Below are 20,772 nucleotides of genomic sequence, written 5' to 3' on the forward strand. Positions count from 1 at the left end.
CTGCTCACCTGTGGCACCGTGATCTCTGAAGGTGACACCTTCAAGACAAGATGGACAAAGGCATTAACGTTTTTCTGTTAAGAACAGAGAAAAGAGAACAATGAAAAAGCTCATGAAAGTGATAAAAACCACCTTTAAAAAAAGGGGTAAAACCCATGAAGTGCAGAAGTTTTTCAAGCAGACTGTACCTTGATGTATAGCAAAAAGCTGTATTTTTCATATGAATATTAAATTTTAACCACGTCAATACCGTGCTGGCACAGCAGTAGGAGCTAATGCCTTATGCAGGTTTCCAAAAATATTAATATTTAGATAACAAGATTTAAACACTCGTTTCTTAAAGCAAACCCAAGACTAGCATGAATTCCCGCTATGACAAAGACCCATCTAAGCACAGGCCACTTTTCTTTAACCTTACACCTTAAACTTACAGAATAAAACCTGTTGACTCAGCACACAGACAAAACTTTATTACTCTCATTTAAAAATAGGGCACATCTCCAGGATGATTCCACTACCAAAACTGTACTTTAAATTCTTTTTAGGATGAAGCCTAATCATAGAATCTTAGAATCATAGAATCAGTCGGGTTGGAAAAGACCTCCAAGATCAAGTCCAACCCTTGATCCAACACTGCCATGGTTACTAGACCGTGGCACTGAGTGCCACATCCAGTCTCATCTTAAAAACCTCCAGGGACAGTGAATCCACCACCTCCCTGGGCAGCCCATTCCAATGGCCAATCACTGTCTCTGTAAAGAATTTCTTTCTAATATCCAACCTAAATTTCGCCTGGCACAGTTTAAGACTGTGCCCTCTTGTCCTACTGCTGGTTGCCTGGGAGAAGAGACCAACCCCCACCTGGCTACAACCTCCTTTCAGGGAGTTGTAGAGAGTGAGGAGGTCTCCCCTGAGCCTCCTCTTCTCCAGGCTAAACAGCCCCAGCAACCTCAGCCTCTCCTCATAGGACTTGTGCTCGAGTCCCTTCACCAGCCTCATTGCTCTTCTCTGGACCTGCTCCAGCACCTCAATGTCCTTCCTGAACTGAGGGGCCCAGAACTGGACACAGCACTCCAGGTGTGGCCTCACCAGCGCTGAGTACAGGGGAAGAATCACTTCCCTGGTCCTGCTGGTCACACTGTTCCTGATCCAGGCCAGGATGCCATTGGCCTTCTTGGCCACCTGGGCACACTGCTGGCTCATGTTCAGCTTCCTGTCAATCCAAACTCCCAGGTCCCTTTCTGCCTGGCTGCTCTCCAGCCACTCTGTCCCCAGCCTGTAGGGCTGCAGGGGGGTGTTGTGGCCAAAGTGCAGGACCCAGCACTTGGTCTAGTTGAACCTCATCCCGTTGGAATCAGACCATCTCTCCAGCCTGTCCAGGTTCCTGTGCAGAGCCCTCCTGCCTTCCAAGTGATCGACACTGCCCCCCAACTTAGTGTAATTTGCAAATTTGCTGATGGTGGACTCAATCCCCTCATCTAAACCGTCAATAAAGATATTAAACAGAACTGGGCCCAACACTGATCCCGGGGGGACACCACTAGTGACTGGCTGCCAACTTGTGCAGGAATGTGCTGGAACTGCAAATAAAAGAATAATAATAATTTAAAAATAAAAAAAAACCAGCTTCTCTTCTCTCTCTGAGGACAGTGAATAAAACAGCAGCTTTAGTAATTAGCTTGTATGTCTACAAGAAACCTTACCGGGATAGCAAGATAACCTCCACTGCTGGATTCAGCAGGGCTAGAAACAAGCAGCTGTTTCCAGTGTGATCACAGACATTACAATGCTGCTGTGATTGCTTTGTTCTCAGTAGTATGAGCAAACACCAATACCACGTCTACACTTAATTGTATTTTTTCACTGTTTTCACTGCATCCAGGTCTTTTTTTTTTCCTGTCAGAGCATAGTCTGACTGCTCCCTTGAGGGAAACGACTAAAAGCACATTTAGCACATACAGGAATTTAGCAATGGCTCATTTATTCTCTTTGATAACTCTGGTCAGAGGCCTTTAGATCCAAAGCCCTGCATCCGTGCACATTAATAACAGAGTATTGCATTCATTAGGTTCCACAATGTCTGGTTTAGATAAACACACGTGTATTAACACAGCCTGAAAGTCTAATTTTCCTCTTCAGCTCTTGCAGTTTAAGTCAAGGCATTGCAGGGTCTGGAAGGAGGAGCTCACATTGATCGCTGCTATTTGAGTGGCAGACAAAGTATTTGTTTAAATGATGTTTTGCCACCTGAAGAACCTGGACAGAAGTGTTTGTTTAACATTAGCAGTTAAAAAATTGCAGGTAAAAAAATTGCAGGTAAAAAAGTTTTCTGCAGTCCTTCAGCAGCTGCTCCAGTGTGGGTTCCTTTACAGGGTCAGTCCCTCAGGAATATGTCCGCCAACATCATGGTCCATTTTCACAGCAACATATTTAACCTGGTTATTTACAAGGGAAAAACAATTTGGATATCATGTTCCCATGTGAAATTTGGCATTGATAACCAGAAATAAAAATACACTTCCGTATTTTCCAGCTTTGCTCTGTTCTTGACAGAGCACTGGGGCTGCACCAGCTGCACAGTCTGAATTGCCCCTTTCACTCACCCTACAATACTCCAAGATTATTTTCGGCATTAAGTCTTTATCCAGACCATGCCAGAGAGGGACAAGATCAGGAGCAAAGGGTGCTCTAAAAAACCAGTGAATTTTAAATGCATTAACACTATAACAAGAAAAAAGGTCTCCCTAATAGTACCCATTCCTACCAGTTGCACAGCAGTACAGCACAGCTGAGTCTCAGCTACATTCTCCTAACACAGAGAAATATTTCTTCAGAAATTGAAGTTCAATAAAGATGAAACACATTATTTTATTTATAAAATATTTACCTAATGATTTATCAGTAATTTTTTTCATATTTTCTAAACGTATTAGATCCAATGCCAGTAGACATTTTGCAATTAAGAAGAAGGGTGAAAAGGGAAGGGATGTGGAGAGAGAAAAATTACACACAATGCAGCATCTCTTATCTCTCAGAAGGCAAAAAAGTCAACTTAGTGCACCAGAACTACCCCCTGATAGAATCTATTACTCTCCAGACCTATATTTTGCACCTCCAATATCTTCCATCTTTAACCATGATCTGAGGATTAAAAACTGTCCTTTCTTTCATCTTCAGGTTCACACATACTTTTCCACTTCTGCAGTTCCTGAGAATCATTTATCTTCCACGCTTCAGCAAAACACTTCATTTTCTTTCTGAAAGAGAAAAAAAATAATCAAAATACAGGCACGTTTTTAAATGAAGCACATCAAACCTTGAAAGCCCTACAGTCATCTGCAAAATTTTATACATAGTTAAAAATAGCACAGCTCAAAATGTTATGTGATCTTCAAACGACCACTTAATATTTTCTAAGATACATGTTCCTGCTCTAGGACAGCCAACAAATTAATTTTATAACTAACTTACAGTGTCAGAAGTATTGACAAAATGATACAAAACATTGAGAAAGAGTAAACTGTTAAAGGAAATAAACAGCATTGTAGTTGGCACTGTTTAATTTTCATCACTCAGTCCCTATAAATTTGCACTCGTAGAATCATAAAGAGAAAAGGCATTCTCAATATAAATGAGTGCACACATCCTTCTGATTTTCTTCTTAGTGTTTTTTGATTTATAAGAGCTGTGACAAATAACAAGACATTTAAAATGGGATAACACAAATTTCTGATGACAAAGATGTCAAAACTGGATGAAATTACCCAGTGGATTTTCTGAAATAATATGAAAGTGATTTAAAAAAATAAGACAAGGCATCTGGCCCATGAGTATTGTGAGAGCACAAATGCATTGCAATGAACAGGTGTGAGGTTGATTTGCGAGACCATGGTTATTTTATGCACCATACCCACTTTTAACGTTGTTAACATCTCTTCTGGGAAGAAGGCACAGGGACTCCCCTGGCCCTAGTGATGAGACAGGACAAAGGGCTCATCACAGTTTTAGAGTAAGTATTTGTCCTTTTCCACTCTGAGAATATAAGCAAATTACCTACCAAAACTAAAATACAGATGGCAGCTTTCAGATCCAAAGGCTGAAAAATGGGACACAATCAAGTCCCTTAATTACTACTGCTCAGTCAGCCCTCAAATCCCCTCTCTGACCACTCTAAATCAGGCTTCCAGCTACATCATCCCATACTATTTTTATTGCTCATGGGTTTTGTATGCAATTAACACCTTTTTTAGCAATGAAGACATGCTAGAACTTTCTTGCACCCTGTCCAAGTAATATGCTGGCAAAATTTTTACAGAAAAAGATAAATGAAATTATTTCACATTTTAGCTTTATTACCCAGTAACTCTGGCCTTCCAGCTCTCACTTTTCTGAAGAATTTTTTCTTGATTTTAGAACCCTATGTAGCCTATAACAACAGAGTTAAGATATTGCTAGTAATTTTTTGTTTTACTTTTGTCAATTAGGGACTATTATTTCCAATTAACATAAGCTAACACATTATTTTTCCCATAAACTGCCATGTACCTTCAAATAAAATGTTTTTATTTTGCTTTATTAGAAGGGGATAAGAACCACTGTTAAGCACCAAGAACTGTTGAGTTTCAAAATAACTGTTTGCACCTATAAATAACTAGTAGTCACAATGTTCTCATACAAAATTATTCTGTCAGGATTAGCTACAGTCACAGACAACCAAGATCTTGATTTATTATGTTCCTAGAGAGGCTATTTGAATTTTAGTCATAGGGCTGCCACTGAAAATAATAATAACAAAAAAACTCCCAGTGGAAATGAATATAGGAAATATTTATATCTAAACTGTGTACACAAAAACGTTACAAGATTTAGAAGGATTATGCTATTTGATATATATGCAAATTTTCATAACTAGTCCAATATATAAGGTACATATACGCTAAATCAAAACTGGATATCAGAAAAATGTTAAAATCCCCAAACTTTTAGTAAAAATTTGGAGTGCTTGGGGAGCAACCAAAATATATTATACACATTTTCAAGTTAAGTCAGAAGAAGAATATCCACGTTCCCTTCTATACTATAATATGCAAACACAGTTTCAGGTTCCAAAGTAAGAAAGATACTTCCTAAATTAAATTAATTAATATTTTCAGGATTACTTGTGAGAACAGAAGTAGGCATTAGAGAAGGAAATAATTTTTAAAAAGTAACAATTGCTCTGACCTTTTCATATTCACTATTTTCTCCAACTCCTTTGATTTGTGAGCTGCCTTCTTCAAGATTTCTTCAGGAATATCTGCCAGTTTGGCAACATTTAGCCCATAACTCCTTGCTGAGATTCCTTTAATTATTTGATAAAGAAAAGTGATAAATTCAGGATTCTCTTCAACTTCAGATCCTAAAAAAATAAAACCAAAGTCAAAACCTCCTCTATGAGGCAAATACAGAAGTTCCCTGTCCTGATTAGCTCACAATATAAGCACATAATACAATACTAAGCATTATTTAGGGGAAAGGTTAAGGGCAAATAGCATGGCAATTAAAAAAAACCCATAAAAAGTTCCAAGAATGATTCAGGGAACAAGCCTTTATGATGCCTCCTATAATTCAAGAACTGGTACCATCAAGTGAAGGTATATGTTTCAAAACAGTTTCAAAACAATAATGTGTTTTGATGTCCACAGAACACCAAATTTTGGATCTTCCTGACACAGCAGGATGAAGACAATAAGGATACACAAGAATAAACTGGGCAGTCTCGTTGAAATGAAATCCAAAACATGAAATATAAAACAGCAGGAAACACAACTTGTCCTTGAAGGCCCATAAATACCAAATGTTTGTACACAGAGAGATCTTTCAGAAGGAGCTGCCATATGTTTGATCCCTAATCCCTGCTCCCTAATCCTTTGTGTTCTGCTGCTGTGGAAAGTTGGATTCTGGGCTGGGTGGATCTTTCACCTTGCTCAGTCATCCTGTGTAAAACATGAGAGAAATGGATTTCAGTTCCCCCCAAAACGTGTGTATGACACATGTGCCACATAAGGCTGACACTCTGAGTTTGGATGCATTGCGTTCACACTGAGGTGTCAATTATCACAACAATTTTGATTTATGCCCATACCTACAGTGTCTGAGACTCACTCAGGTTTATACTGTACCTTTTTGTTCACCGGTTTCCTCCTCATTCACCAGGAAAGCCATGTGGTAATTACCAACTTTGTCTGGATACAGCTTCTCCAGCTCACAAACCGAGGGATAGTGAGTGACAAACAGGGTCAGGGACTCCACCTACAACAACAAATAGACACATAACAAGGTTTGGCTCTAATTTTTTTGTAAACACAGCATCACAGAACTGGTATCCCTTTTCCACAGTACTTTGCTATGAACTGACATGCCACATTTCTACAAGGAAATGCCAAAGTCAGCCTGCCAGGCTGAAAAAGTGTTCACAGCCACGTGCCAGATGAACACTTACATCTCTAATAAAGTGTTCAAGTGTAGCATAAGCGATGGCAATTCCATCGTGTGTGCTTGTCCCTCTGCCCAACTCATCCAGGATCACCAGGGATCTTGGCGTGGCTTTTCTTATTATCTCGGCAGTATCTGTCAGTTCTTCCATGAAGGTACTTCGGCCTTTGTAGATATTGTCTGCTGCACCCATTCTGCATTGGGACACAGAACACACCAACTTGTGAAAAATGTCAGGTAATGCTGGGAAAAAAAATCATGATGATGAAACCATTTTGATATAAATTTCCTGTTGCTGCTCCAAGCAGAGCAGAAGGACTCAGCCAGAACATTCACCTTCCAGAACAACTGCTCGGCACACAATTTTCCCACCTTCACAAACAGTGCGAAAAGGACCTTGGGAATTCAGGCCAAGCAGCTCATAAGAAGAACTCCAGCAAAGGTAGCTATAAAGATGAATTTTACTTCTTTGGTTTAGTTTGACCATCTAATTTGTATGGTTTCTAATGCTAATAATACCCAAAAATATCAGATGCTGGCATTTCCACATGGAGTGGGCATTCATGTGACCAGGTATTTTTGCATACAAACACACAGAGCAGTTACTTCCTTCAGGAAATTACAACACACCCCCCCCCCCCCCCCCGACAATTATTTCCCCTAATTACACAGGTATACAATACCAGCATGTTTAAACATGATTTTAAGAGATTTTAAGATTTTTCCTCCTCATTCTTTTAAAACACAGCTGTCCTTGGGCTGCGAAGCCTCCAGCGGGTGACCTCCCCACACACAAATTCCTCCACATTTCATATAACTCTTTTATCCCCATTTCAGACTCATGTAACCCTCAAGCCTCAAATTCTACCTTAAATTGTGAATTTGCAGTTTTCATCTCAGAAACCTGATGAATTGTTAGTCCACTCCTTCTCTTTTTCTGCAGCTTTCCTTACCTGTTCAATTAATACACTTCCACCTGGAAGAATGAACATTTTCTTTTTCCACTTAATACTTTTCAATTGTGTTAATCTCTTTACAGCATCCCTTCTGAGACAGGTTATCACCAGCTACCAGTAAGGGATGTACAACTGGGTTTATTCAGTCTCATCAGCCAATATATAATTACAGACAAACCTTACTGATTTAAGGAAAATTGGGTTTAGTACATTGTGTTTTCTGAATTAAATATATAATTCAGGATATTGAGGCATTGTGAAATTAACATTTTATTAAGCCACTTACTGTTGTAATCCTTTTAAATGCTGCGTTAAGAACAATGAGTATATTAAAGAATTTAACATTATATTAAAGAATTTAAGGTCCTGCTGTAAGATCAAACAATCCCCCTTCCTGCACAGATCTACAGAGGACAGTATAATTGGTCTATTTTAACACTATTAACTACAAATACGTTTACCAGAACGACAAATATTTTTTATGTTTGAACAATCTCTCTCCATAATGGGTAACTTTAACCTTAGTTTCCAGTCCTAGAATTATCAGTATTATTATTTTCTCATTATTTATGTCTTTTCATCACAGAGGCAGCATCTAACAAGCTGTCTGTGTGTTCTGTGGTGATTACACTGAGAGCTCTCAGATCTATTTTTCTTTTGGATTGCAACATTTCCAGAGAGTCAAATCATTTAGTTGTTTTGTATCTAATTTGCATTCACAAAAATAATTTTCAGAACTTCCACACTAAATGTTCAAGATACAAACAGAAATGAGCATTATCTTTCTCCTGTTGCTAGAAACAGCTGCAAAAGAAGTCTTTCTTTTCAGCATCTTAAAACATTCAAATCTGACTAGGGCTTATCTATAGATTAAAGTGTCATTTTTAAATGACATAAAACCTCCTAAATGTCGTCCTTTGAAAATGGATAAAATTGTTCTTTCTGCCTCTGTCCTTAACATTAAAAGAATTATACTTGTTCTTTATACACAAATGCTAAGCAATATTACCCCAAAAACAAGAATAAATGTTTTAACGTGGATGATTGCATTTATAAAACCAAGGCATTGCTCCCTAACTTTATATTTCCTGATACCATAACGTATTTGACTCTAAACACCTATTGCTCAAACAACTTTTTTTTCACGTTTAAAACGGCCATAATAAATCCCAGCAAACTTCTACAAGATTTAGTCACTTTAAATTTCCATTTTAATGTATCTTGCCTCCTAAATGTTTTTATACACTAAAACATTAAACTTTTCCCCATAATATTCTGCCCATGAGTGCTTCTCTAGTGCTGGGAAGAGATCCATCCCTCCTCAGCAGACGCAGTTTGGCTGGAAGCCACTTGTTATAACTTTGACAGCCAACCAAATTTTATAAAATTAAAAGCTCTTCAAAGATGTTCAACACATTTATTATGTAAACTGTAAAAAAAGAGGAGGCATTATCTCTTTTCAGTGACAGGTTCAAGTAGCAAAGATTCCTGTCAAAGGCCTCAGAAAAAACAACGGGGAGGCCATGTTTTCATAAATTAATTTCTGGAGCATAAATTCAATGATATAACTGTGCTACCTTTCTAAAGAAGTTATCCAACATGCTCTTAAATAGTTTGGTTATCAAATTAAAAGCACAGCGTGGACCTCAGGTATTTTATTACACTTTTATTTTAGTGAGAATCTCTCACACTGCTTGTGAAAATGACAGGCAGCCCAGGAGCTCCCACTGATAAAAAACCCAGCCACATATCACCAAATGAATCCTGGAAAACAAGACTGCAAAACCATTATTTTCACACAGTTGTCAACATCCTGATGCTATTTATTGATTCCTAGTTTATAAAACACTTAATGTTGGGGAAAGAAAAAGCAGCTTAAATTACATTTTCACCTTCAGTAACATCCACTTGAGTTTAGAAGTTCATCTAAAATACTTACTGGAGAAATAAAACCAAGTGTGTGTTACAGAAGAATAAACCCAATTCAAGAACAATTAACATTAAAAGGAAATTACTCTTTTCTTTGAGAATAAGGTGTAGAACACTCTCAGCATTAACAAGAATCACTTTCTGTGATTCAAAGATAACACTGAAAACAACACAAGTAAAATAAATTCATAATGTAACTTCACAATTCCAGTCACACTCTCACAAGAAACCCTTTGAAATGTCATTTCAAGGATCATTGCATTTGAACAGGAGTAATTTAAATTAAAATAACTAGTTTACAAAAAGAAAGAATTAGATTTGCTCCTGCCTTGCAGTTCATCCCTCTTCTCACATGGGACTGTTCTCTACAACCGGTTTTTGAACAACAATGTATAGTTAATTTTATTTTTTTTTAAATCTCACAACAATTGTTTTGCATCCTTTGGGAGTTTTTTTGCAGAAAATACTCTTCCCAGCTGCAGATTTGTGTGGTCTCTGCTGAAAACAAATGGTTGCAAAAGTGTGAGTATTAAGATGTGACTGAAGATATTGTTTATGATAACAGAAAAATTTGATATTGATCCTGACACGAGTGGAAGAACAGTAGAAAAATTTCATTTCAACACTTAAACTTCTCCTATTGAACTGGGTTAAACAAACAACACCTACTGAGACTTCACAGGTTAAAAACGTCAAAATTTTCAGATTGGTCTGCCAAGAAGATGAGAACAGGCATCTCAAATGGAGGAAGAGCAGGATGGCTGCTCCAGTCCCAAAGTGTAACCAGAACAATTGTTCAGTTTTGCTCACAAAAGTGGCTTGAAACCTTGTGTATTTCAGAAACACTCAGACTTCTAACAAGAATGTCACATGGTGAGTACGAAAGTAGCCCAACTTGGATTTTGTAACTTCTGGCTGCTTTCCACAAACAATGAACAGGTATTAAGTAATTCCTTTGAAGATCCCATGTGCAAATTTGTAACAGTTCACTGGCAAGAAACTAATGCTTCACACTCCCCCAGAAAATACTGGCATGTCATTCACTTCATACCCATCAAGATCTCACTGATTCAAACCAAAAACTGACACTAAGAAAAACAATGTACAGAAACTGTAATTACAGAATTAAAAAGAAAAAAAGAGGCAAGACAAAAAGCACTGTTATCAGGACAGTTATTAGTTTTTCATTATTCACAGTGACCTGTAAATATATACAAACGTACATGGATGAGGACAGGAAATCAGAAGATGCTCATGATATTAACCTGTTTACTGTCAACATGCACACACCTGCTCAACCATTTCTACAACTGCTTCTTTGCAAATTTTAAATGAAGAAATACTAATGGTATGTTACCCAGTTTAGAAGAACAGTTGTTGAGAAGCCTCACAGAATGCATTTAATGTAAAACGCATTTTTATTTTGTACATTGTTGTAGATACGTGACCTGCTTGTTCACTGAGAAATTAACAAAACTATTAAAGCCTGAGACTCCTATGGATACAAACTTTGATTTACCCTGGAAAGAAAAGCAAGTCCAAAGTGATCTCAAAACTCAAGTATCATAGCAGTTTTAAATTTTTTTTTCCTCTTTTCCCCTATCACTGGATAACTGAAGTAGCCAGAACAAGTAGTCACTTAAATTGTCGTTTCCTTCTAGACCTGTCCCACAGGGGAATCCCGCACACACAAGCACCCCAGTATATTAAAAGAAACAGATCTAACAGGATTAACTTTCAAGATGTGAAGTGCATTGATTTTTTTTTGCTGAAAGCCAGAGGAAAGAAAAACATCCATGGATTCAATATTTTTAAAAGCTTCACCTTGACTGACAGGACAATACTGAGTTGGGAGGACAAGAACACCAGTGGAGTCAATACAGTCACTAACAAGGAGTTACCAGAATTCCCTCATTCCTAGTGCTTTGTAAGGCAACAAAAATTTAGTTGTTTTACAAAAGTTTATGTTACCTTACCTAGTGAAGAACACCCATGAAAGTTGTTTTCTGAAATTCAGCAATGAGACCCTCAATAATATGAGAAGTCCTTAAAAATACCTGTTACCTAACCTGGGGAAAATAATCACTCACTCCTGAAATTATCTGTATAAATGTTACTGATGGCCCAGAAAAAGACCAACTCTGTGAGTACAAACATTTTGTTAAAGGATAAATTATAAGCTTAGACACTCAAATTAAGGTGTTGATTTGAGAGTCACCAATGTTAGCCTGAAAAAGATGAAAAAATTAAGACAAAGAAAAACCCAACCCTGAAATGTATGCAGGTTTTCACTGTACTACTGTCAGATACCAGTGAGGTAACTCAAGGTAATTAAGTTAATGTGCATATGCAGCTGAAGGATTGAGGCCAAGGGGGATTAAGGAGCAGAAACTATAGCAACAGAGAGGGACAGTGGCTGAAACACTCAGTACAAGTGAACTTTTCCCCTTTAAACCTGTGGACAGCAAGGAAAATCCAATTCAAATTGTGATCAGGTTAAACCATAGGATTTTTAAATACAACCATTCAACTCCACTGTAAAAGAACTGGGAAAATCCTCTCAATCTCTGTCAGGAACACTGAAATATGTAGCAGAAATTGTCCTATAAATCTATGTATATAAAGAACTGCCTTTTATTGAATTTGAATGAATTTGCAAGGCCAGTTTTAAACCTCTGAAAGCAAAACAGTTACTTGTATTCACAGATTTCATCAAATGCCACATATGTAAACCAAAGACTGTTTTGTTAAATACTGTATTATTACCATGTCTAAAAGATACAAACATAACACCGCAGATGCATGTTTCTATGAAATGAGCAGACACGAAACTAAATTAGCTACAGATATATGCAAAGTACAGCTTAATTTATTTGTACAGAGCTACAGAACACTGTCAGAAATAGTTACAGTTTAAATGTACTGTGAAATGTCCAACATATAACTTTTCCAGAAAAAAAACACAATGAAATAATTTTTCAATGTAACAATGCTACCTACAACTTTTACTTATTCTTTTCTTATGAAAAATGACCCAAAAAACCACTTGTGTCCATGTGATTAAAAAAAAGTCCAAAGAATTTAATACAGCATCCTGTTTTTCTCCTAGAAGCTGGGAACAGTATACCCCAGAGGTGCAATTATATGATGGATTGTGAGCATAAATGAAAGACTTAAGTAATTTTTGTTATTCTGGCAGTAAACACAAATACAATTAAGGAAGAACAAAATGAAACAAATTACTGTGCCATAAAGGAGCAACAATTCTGAAAATTACTTTGGAGTTATTGACAACTAACAAGTTCTGTTTTTCTGACTCACTGTGCTTTCCAGAGCAATACAAACTATAGTTGTTTGGTGTATCAGTATGAAATTCTCATGTGGACGTGCCATTCACTTGGGATTGCTTTGTGTGAACAGTTCCCTACTTTTTTGCACAATACATAAATCAGTGTGTATGGTAGAACCACTAGGCATCACCACACATATACAGACTGAACAAAGAGGCGAAGAAGTGCCTTTGATTTTTTTAATTTTCTGACCATTATCCCTCAGAGCCAAACTGCACAGGCAAATTGAGAGACTTCTATTTTCCCCCCCCCCCCCCAACAGGAAAATCTGATTGATTTAAATTTAAACACTTATTTTCAGGTTTAAAGAACTTTAAAAAAAAAAATCCTCCAAAGTTCTGGCCAAGACCAGGTCATGTACAACCAAGTTGCTCAGCTGAGATAAACTCCTCCAGTTTTGACTCAGCACTCATCTCCTGGTGATTTCTGCACACACCTGCAGGCAGCCCTGCCAAGCACTGCTATCACCTCTCCACACAGATTTTTAGGATGAAGGTAGGAGGAAGCTGACCAGCCGGATTCATGACAAATTTTGTGATATTAACTGGTATTTCTAGGAAGAAATTACCTCCATCATCCTACCTTGTAAGCTTCAAAGAAATCAATAAATCTTAATAACGAAATAAATGGAAGCAACGAATTTTCTAGTTTGGTGACTGGTCTTCTATGTTAACAAGACCAACAAATTTCGCACGTCATAAAAATGAAAGGCAATATTTGCCTATTTCTATGCAAATAGGGCCATTTCTGCAGTGAAGTTTGAAATAACAGAGATTGTTACTTATTTATTATTTTAAATTCAAAATTTCCCTCCTCTGTGCTCCTCCTGTGCAGCTCCTTTGTACCAATAAACCAGTAAAACTGGAATGAAATTAAGTGCAACGTGATTTGCCTAGTCACAAAAAGTTGGGATTTTTTTGCCACCAGAAGTTAGATCAATGGCATATTTTTGTCCATTAATATTTACAAGCATTATTTTGATTTTATTCTTATATGATTTACCTCAGATTTCAATTAATTGTGAAAAACACTTGGAAAACACCTTCTACTCCATTTGCACTCTGACGGAAACATTCTTTTCGCTACTTCACATACCACTCATCCTGTGCTTTCTGAATTTCTCAAGAGTTCTTAGTAAATAAACTCTTAACAAGCTTTGGAACATTGTAATCTGTTAAAGTGCATTGTGCAATTTTAAATATCTTTCAATTTTTAATGATGGTGGCATTCCAATGAAGAAAAGAAAAATTAAAATACAAGCATCCCAGGTCAGTCGCCAAAGTGCTTGGAGATATTAGCAAAACATTCGCTTTCCATCGAGACTTTAGACCCTACTGAAATTCATGATAATGCCATAAATATGTACATTTTATTCAGGTAAAATACGTTTGTGTACTTGTTTGTTTCAGTTACACACACTCTTGACAAAACAGTAACCTGAGTTTGTCAAATTGTCAGGATTAAATAGCTGTAAAAGCATTTAGGGAGGTAACATTCACAAAACATCTATTTATAAGACTTGACCTTTCTGAAGGTCAGTTCCACCACTTACAGATCAGAAAAACAGCCTGAATAAACTGAGTAGCACCAAGTTACCCTCTTAGAGGGACTCTGTGATGAAATATCTTGGCCATTAAAGCAGCTTCCTAAAGACAAACAGGCAATCTCACCAGTGCCACCATGCTAAGCCAGGCATATGTATAAATAATACCATTTCTTCTTTAAACTGGAATGCATCACATGTTAAAAACATGCATGGGCACTTTGGTCCAAGAAACAGAGAAGACAGAAGGAGCATGTTTTCCTTGCACTTATTCTGTTTTTTTAAAAGAGAAAGAAGAATTAGCTGATGTCCAAACACTTCTTGAGTTCCTGCAGCCTTGGTGCTGTGACCACTGCCCTGGGGAGCCTGTTCAGTGCCCGACCACCCTCTGGGGGAAGAACCTTTTCCTGGAATCCAACCAAACCCTCCCCTGACACAGCTCCAGCCACCCTCATGTCCTGTCCCTGGTCACGCAAAGCAGAGACCAGAGCTACTCACAATGAGTAGGTCCCCAAAAACAATTTTCAACAGGATCTTCACTTGGCAAATCTCTCAGTAGTTCTGTTATCCCTTTCAGTAATCAAAATCGCCTCCCTTTACTGAATCCATTGATCAACTCAGAGTTGCCACTCCTTGGCAAGGTACCTGGCTGGAACCAAATCTTGGTTGCTGGAAATAACATGACCCAACTAAAGGCCAGGTGAGGGGAATGAAAGTCCTCCATTATTTCAGTGGTCAGCTGCCCAAAGATTTTCGTGGTTTAAGTTTTAGTTGCACATTACACATGTTCAAAATCATTATACAAGGACAACAGAAATACCAAAACAGCTCTGTAGCTTGAAATCTGGAACAGAGAGGTTCAGCATTCCACCCATGGCTGTGTCTATCTGAAAGACTTTGCATATAGACATGTAATACAAGCTAGAATAACAAAACTGTCCCTCCCTAGCCAAGGTGAGCAATCACCATCTGTTTTCACAATATTTTCAGATATAGAGTAGAATTTGAAGAAAATTATATCTCCTAACTACAGACTCAGCAATGAGGAGTGCCTTCCATGTTAAAAATAGCTTTAGATCATCTGTTACAAGGAGAAAATGTAGGACAAAATTTTGTACACCTAAATGCAGATCACATGAGGTGCAGGGACTGTACTCAGACAATGGCCTCAAAGTGCAGGCAGCTGCATGTGTCAGGTAAGAGTGGCAACACTGAACTGCTGCTCACCTAGGCAACCCACCACCCTCACCTGTTAACCTGTACTGCCACCCTCCTGCACCCCTCTGTTTTCCTAATTTACCTTCACAGACAATTCAAACTGTGTTTGATACCATGAGAATTCAAGTCATGCTGAGAGTCTGCAAACAGCAAGGAGAGAAAAAGTGCACGAGAGAATAATCTACGTGCATCTTGCTGATGCTTCTGTTCATTCCTTTAACCATGTGGCAGATCACTTGCAAGAGGCAGTTTTGAAAGGTACTTGAAGCACAGGGCACTGTATTAGTGTAGATAACTGAACCTGCAGCTTTAAAAGCATTCCCAGCCTGGCTGATGGGATAAAACCTCACTGCAAGACGTGGGTCACTGTAGTGTGACTATGCCTTCTCACATCTGATCACTGAAGTAAGTGAAATAGCTTTTATTTCAACACAAGAAGAGAAAGCCAGGCAGGTAAGTGCTGTAAGAGGAAGTCCTTTGTCCCTGTAGCATCATGTAGTGTTGGCAGGAGTTCCTCTCCTTTGCAGTATTCTTTCTTACGGTAGCTTGTGATTTCAAAAAAATTGATCTCAAAATTTTGAAATCAAGGCATTTGATAATTTGAATTATTAAAATAGCCTGTATATTTGAACATGTTTTGCCTTCAAAGTGCATTCTCTATCAATTTTGAAAATTGACTCTCATGAGGAGCTACTGCTGACCTACAGGAATTAGGCTGAAGTCTTCTGGCTATGAGAAATTCCATCAATAATAGATTGGAAGTGGGACCTCTTTAAAGGTCAGCTTTCTTCAGCAGCTAAACATCACCGTTTCTGAGAGCATGACTGGGCCAACAGAATTCCTTTCATTAATTCTTCCATATTTGCCTGTCCAGCCTTGCTTTGTCTTCCTACTCAAACATGCAGAGAAACAACATTTTAATTTCTGAATAACTATATTAGAACTAAAAAACCCTGAAGGTTAATTTAAAGCAAAAACTGCTTTAAGATTTGCTGCAAGGAGAAACTTGGATGGGAATTTTCAAACATCAGAGAACTAAATACTCAAATCAATACATATCAGGTGCTGACTTTTACAAAACCACTCTAAATTTTTTAAATAAAATGACACTGATTAAGTTAAATTCTTTAAGGAAAGGTGGCAAGAAAACGTTAACCTGATTAGAGAAGGGAAAAAAAAAAGAAGCAAATATTAAGCAGCAAACCTCCTCAAAATACTGTGTACTCCCTCCATATTACAAATGTCTGGACCAGCCTTAGTCTTGTGTCTACACACTAATAATGAAGCTGGATCACTCCTATTTTTGTTCCACCTGTAAGCAACTCCTTTTGTGTCTTTAAAAATGTTTAATATAATCCAGTATTTAAAGTCAATTTAGGGAAGATACCATACACAAATACAGTATATCAGAAGGAATAACCATAGTGGCAACCTTTCAATTTCCATGGAAACCCTTTTGGAACACAACTCACAAATCCTAGAGACACAAATCTCTTAAATCTATATAAATCCACAGTTTGAAGATACAGTCTATGAACAAAAAAAGTGGCTGCAGTATAAAGCACCAATATGCAGATCTATGAGATCTACCAAGCAGAACTGTTGGTGCTCCTGATGCACAGAACCCCTTGATGCAGAGGCAGCCTGTACAGCATCCTCACAGCATCCCAGGGGTGTGACACTAAGAACAGCCCCCAAAAACAGCAGTGACAGAACTAACTTGTAAATCTTCTTATGCAAAGTTTTTAAAGTATCAAAAATATACCAAAGCTATTAACAACAAAAAAAAAAAAAAAGGAAAAAAAAAGAAAGAAGAAAATTTTTCAGTAAGACACTTGTGGGCTGGAGTGGCAGTGCAGAAAGGAGGTCCACATAGCTGTCATTGTGTTCTTAAAAAAAATGAAATCAAAACAACTAATAAGAAAAAAAATCCAAGCAAAGCCAACCTCCAAAATAAAACACAGAAGATGAAAACAAAAAAAGCAAAATTGGGTGTGAGTTGAGAGAAAGTTTCTGATCTCTTCCAGGTCATTCTCTACCAGCAGAGAGTCCAGGGCAAAAGCTGAGACTTTAGAAGAGCATTAAACCTCAAGGTAAGACATAACATGTGGCAGCTCATTTGTTGATTCTTTTCTCAAAGCAGGCATTAAAAACTGTTTCAAGGATAACTTCCTAGGGCTGAGAAATATCCTGAATGCAACACCACATTAACCTGGGCTGACAGAGTTCCATACTTTAAGGCCTTTCCAGGACCCTGAAAAAAACAAAACCAACCCCCAAAAAAGCCCCAAACAAACAAAAACAGAGATGTCTACTTCCTGTAGTCTTTGTACATCTGGTAAGCTACTCCTTCTCCCTTTTGCTTCCTGCTACCTTTCAACTAATGCATAACTACTTCTATCTTAATAATGTATTTTCAATTTCTTCTTGATTAATATTGAGCCAATTAGTTTACTCTTAATTGCCAGTGCAATTACATGAATTTCAGTAATTCTTCCATATATTCATCTGGTGTTTCACACATTTCACATTAAATGAAGAGTGGCATATCCAGCTGAGTTTCCAAAACTAATAGACAGCGAGGAAAAAAAATCAATCTGTTGTTTTAGAGTGCGAGTGGGTTACAAATTAAATGGTCTGAAACCTCACACAGTAATACACTCTAGGTCTGCTTGGCTTGAAATCTGAAAGCATAACTTTTACCTTTGACCACACTACTTTAACAGAAAAGTTGCAAAAAATACTTGGTGTGGAATCAGGGAAATACACTGGGGAACAGGTGGAACTCAGATACAACCCCAATTTGTTCTCTTTCAAGCAGGCACAAAACAAAATATCTCTCCCAATGACTTTGTCACACTTCCTAATGTTTTGTGCAGAAATCATCCTGTTACTATGACAGTCTAAGAAAAGTAGAGGAAAGCAGATACTCAGGTTTAGAGTAGCAGACTTGCATGATTAGAAATTCAGTCAGCGTGAACCCAAGTGAAGTTCAGCTACAAAACACAGAGGAAGAAAAAAATCGTCTTCAAATTGTTAGTGACATTTTAATGTTTTTTCTGTAAAGCAAATCAGGTCCTGTGTGTCTCTGTGTCCCCTTGAGAAAATGCTCATCCAACCAACCAGTTAATTTCTTTCAACACAGGGCAGGGAAAGAAGTGAACCATTTTGAATTCTCATCTCCAATGAATTTTGGAAAGACGATACAAATGTTTTCTAATTTGCTTAGCCCTGAACTGCATCAAGGTGCAATTTCATTCATTTTTGTCATTACACAATGAAGAGTAAGAACACTTCACTTCACTTTATATGATGAAGCAATCCCAGGTGAGAACTACTTCAGGTTCTCATTAAAAGTTAACTCTGGAATGCTTACTGCCATCACAGAACTAAATTTCACGAAATTCTAGCATAAATTACATGACTGCTGTGAAACTTATAACCACAGATAAAAATCCATCTCAAATACCATCAGTAACACAGAATTTTTGCTCATTAAAAAAATTATTAAAGAAAAAGTGGGAAAATCAGAGGGATAAACCTTAGTAATATTAGATTATAAAATACAGACTTTTGACTGTACTGATAATCTTTACAAATTACTCAGCACTGCCTCAAAAATGAGACTGAGTGAAATAAACTGCCATTATTCTCAATCTCAATTACTGTGAATGTATACAACTGAACTTGACAGCAGAAACCATGACAGGACTTTCAGAGGTGACAACATTCGTTTTAGGGGAAACACCATTTGGCTGCCACCCAGCAGAATACACTTGGCTGAGATGTCCATTCAGGCAGATGATTTAGATATCTGGATCTTAATCAAGACATACACATTAAAATTGTTATCCTTCGAAGATTCAAAGATTACAATACAAATACCATTAGCTTTCCAGAAAATCAGAGTCAAAACTTAACAATGAATACATGCCTTTAAAATGAAAAGGGAAACTTTAGGTATAAATTCTGGAGTTCTAAACGAAAAATGAAATTACACTTTGATATACAGACACACACACACACACACCCCTGCCACAGTAACATTTCTATATACATACAGCAAGTTTTGAAAGATTACCTGGTAAAAATACCATCCACAATTCCAATTGTCGCTTCCTCCGCAGGAACGTAAGAACCAACCTGTGCCATGACTGTGATCAAGGCCACTTGCTTTATGTAGGAGCTCTTTCCTCCCATGTTAGGCCCAGTTATTATCATGACCCTTTCACCACCTCCCTGGAAACACAAAAGAGAAGTCAAATATTTTTTCCTGCATGTGGTGCTTCCATAAGAAAGTCTGGTGTGTGCATCTGCTTAGAAGGAAATAGGAGAAGTCTGCAGGTCTAAACTTCCTGTTCATCACATTCGCTTTTCCAGATATTATGAAGTCCCAGATGCATCAAAATCAACTTTGAGTGCTCTTGAGCAAAATGGACACAGTGAGGGGGAACCTTCCTCTTCTCCATCAAGGAGATAAGAAAGTATCCAAGAACTTGGTCCCCAGCACAGGAAGGCCATGGAGCTGCTGGAAGCGAGTCCAGAGAAGGCACCAAGATGATCAGAGGGATGAAGCAGCTCTGCTGTGAGGAAAGGCTGAGAGAATTGGGATTGTTCAGACTGGAGAAGAAAAGGCTCCAGGGTGACCTAATTGTGGCCTTGCAGGACCTGAAGGGAGCTGACAGAAAAGATGGAGAGAGACTATTTAGAAGGGTCTGCAGTGACAGGACAAGGGGGAATTACTTCAGACTGACAGAGGACAGTGCTGGATGGGATATTGGGAAGGAATTTATTCCTTGTGAGGGTTGTGAGGCCCCACACAGGTTACCCAGAGAAGCTGTGGCTGCCCCATCCCTGAAAGTGTCCAAGGCCAGGTAGGATGGGGCTTGGAGCAACCTGGGATAGTGGAAGGTGTCCCTGCCCATGGCAGGGGTGGAACTGGATGAGCTTTGAGGTCCCTTCCAACCTAAACCATTCTGGGATTCTGTGTAATTTTCTTTGGAGAAAAGCAGAAACTCATGAGCTCTCACCATAGCCAGAGCTGTCCTAATTTGGCTGTGATCTGGACTCCTCTCCAGCTGGAGTTCTCATTGCCAAATGGGGAGATCTGACAGACAAAGACCTGACCTGGATTTTACACTCATAATTGCCTGCCTTGGTATGACATAAGTACACTCAGACTGGCTTACAACAAGAAATGAAGACGTTGCTGAGTTTGGCAATACTTGACTGCAACACAAATACTGTGAGCAGACTGTACCCAATCTCCAGTCAATAAGTGTATCTGACCACTGAAACCACA

General features: G+C 38.1%; 1 protein-coding gene across 5 annotated transcripts in view; it reads right to left on the minus strand.

Moving 5' to 3' along the window:
* Positions 1-1,918: 1,918 nt before the first annotated feature.
* The window catches only part of MSH3 (mutS homolog 3), a 90,750-nt gene continuing 71,896 nt past the window's right edge, over positions 1,919-20,772 (minus strand). For 4 of the 5 annotated variants that reach the window (XM_039382106.1, XM_039382104.1, XM_039382107.1 and 1 more), the window contains exons 20-24: positions 19,552-19,709; positions 6,482-6,668; positions 6,162-6,291; positions 5,224-5,398; positions 1,919-3,257 (exon numbers count right to left, since the gene is read on the minus strand). In XM_039382106.1, the coding sequence (XP_039238040.1) occupies positions 3,149-3,257; positions 5,224-5,398; positions 6,162-6,291; positions 6,482-6,668; positions 19,552-19,709 (759 nt within the window). In that variant the 3' untranslated portion in view covers positions 1,919-3,148. The remainder of the gene's footprint in view (positions 3,258-5,223; positions 5,399-6,161; positions 6,292-6,481; positions 6,669-19,551; positions 19,710-20,772) is intronic. The other variant, XM_039382105.1, reaches the window with a different exon arrangement.

Source organism: Pipra filicauda, unplaced genomic scaffold (assembly GCF_003945595.2).
Source record: "Pipra filicauda isolate LSUMZ 115617 unplaced genomic scaffold, ASM394559v2 scaffold256_size1097316_pilon, whole genome shotgun sequence".
NCBI classification, from domain to species: Eukaryota; Metazoa; Chordata; class Aves; order Passeriformes; family Pipridae; genus Pipra; species Pipra filicauda.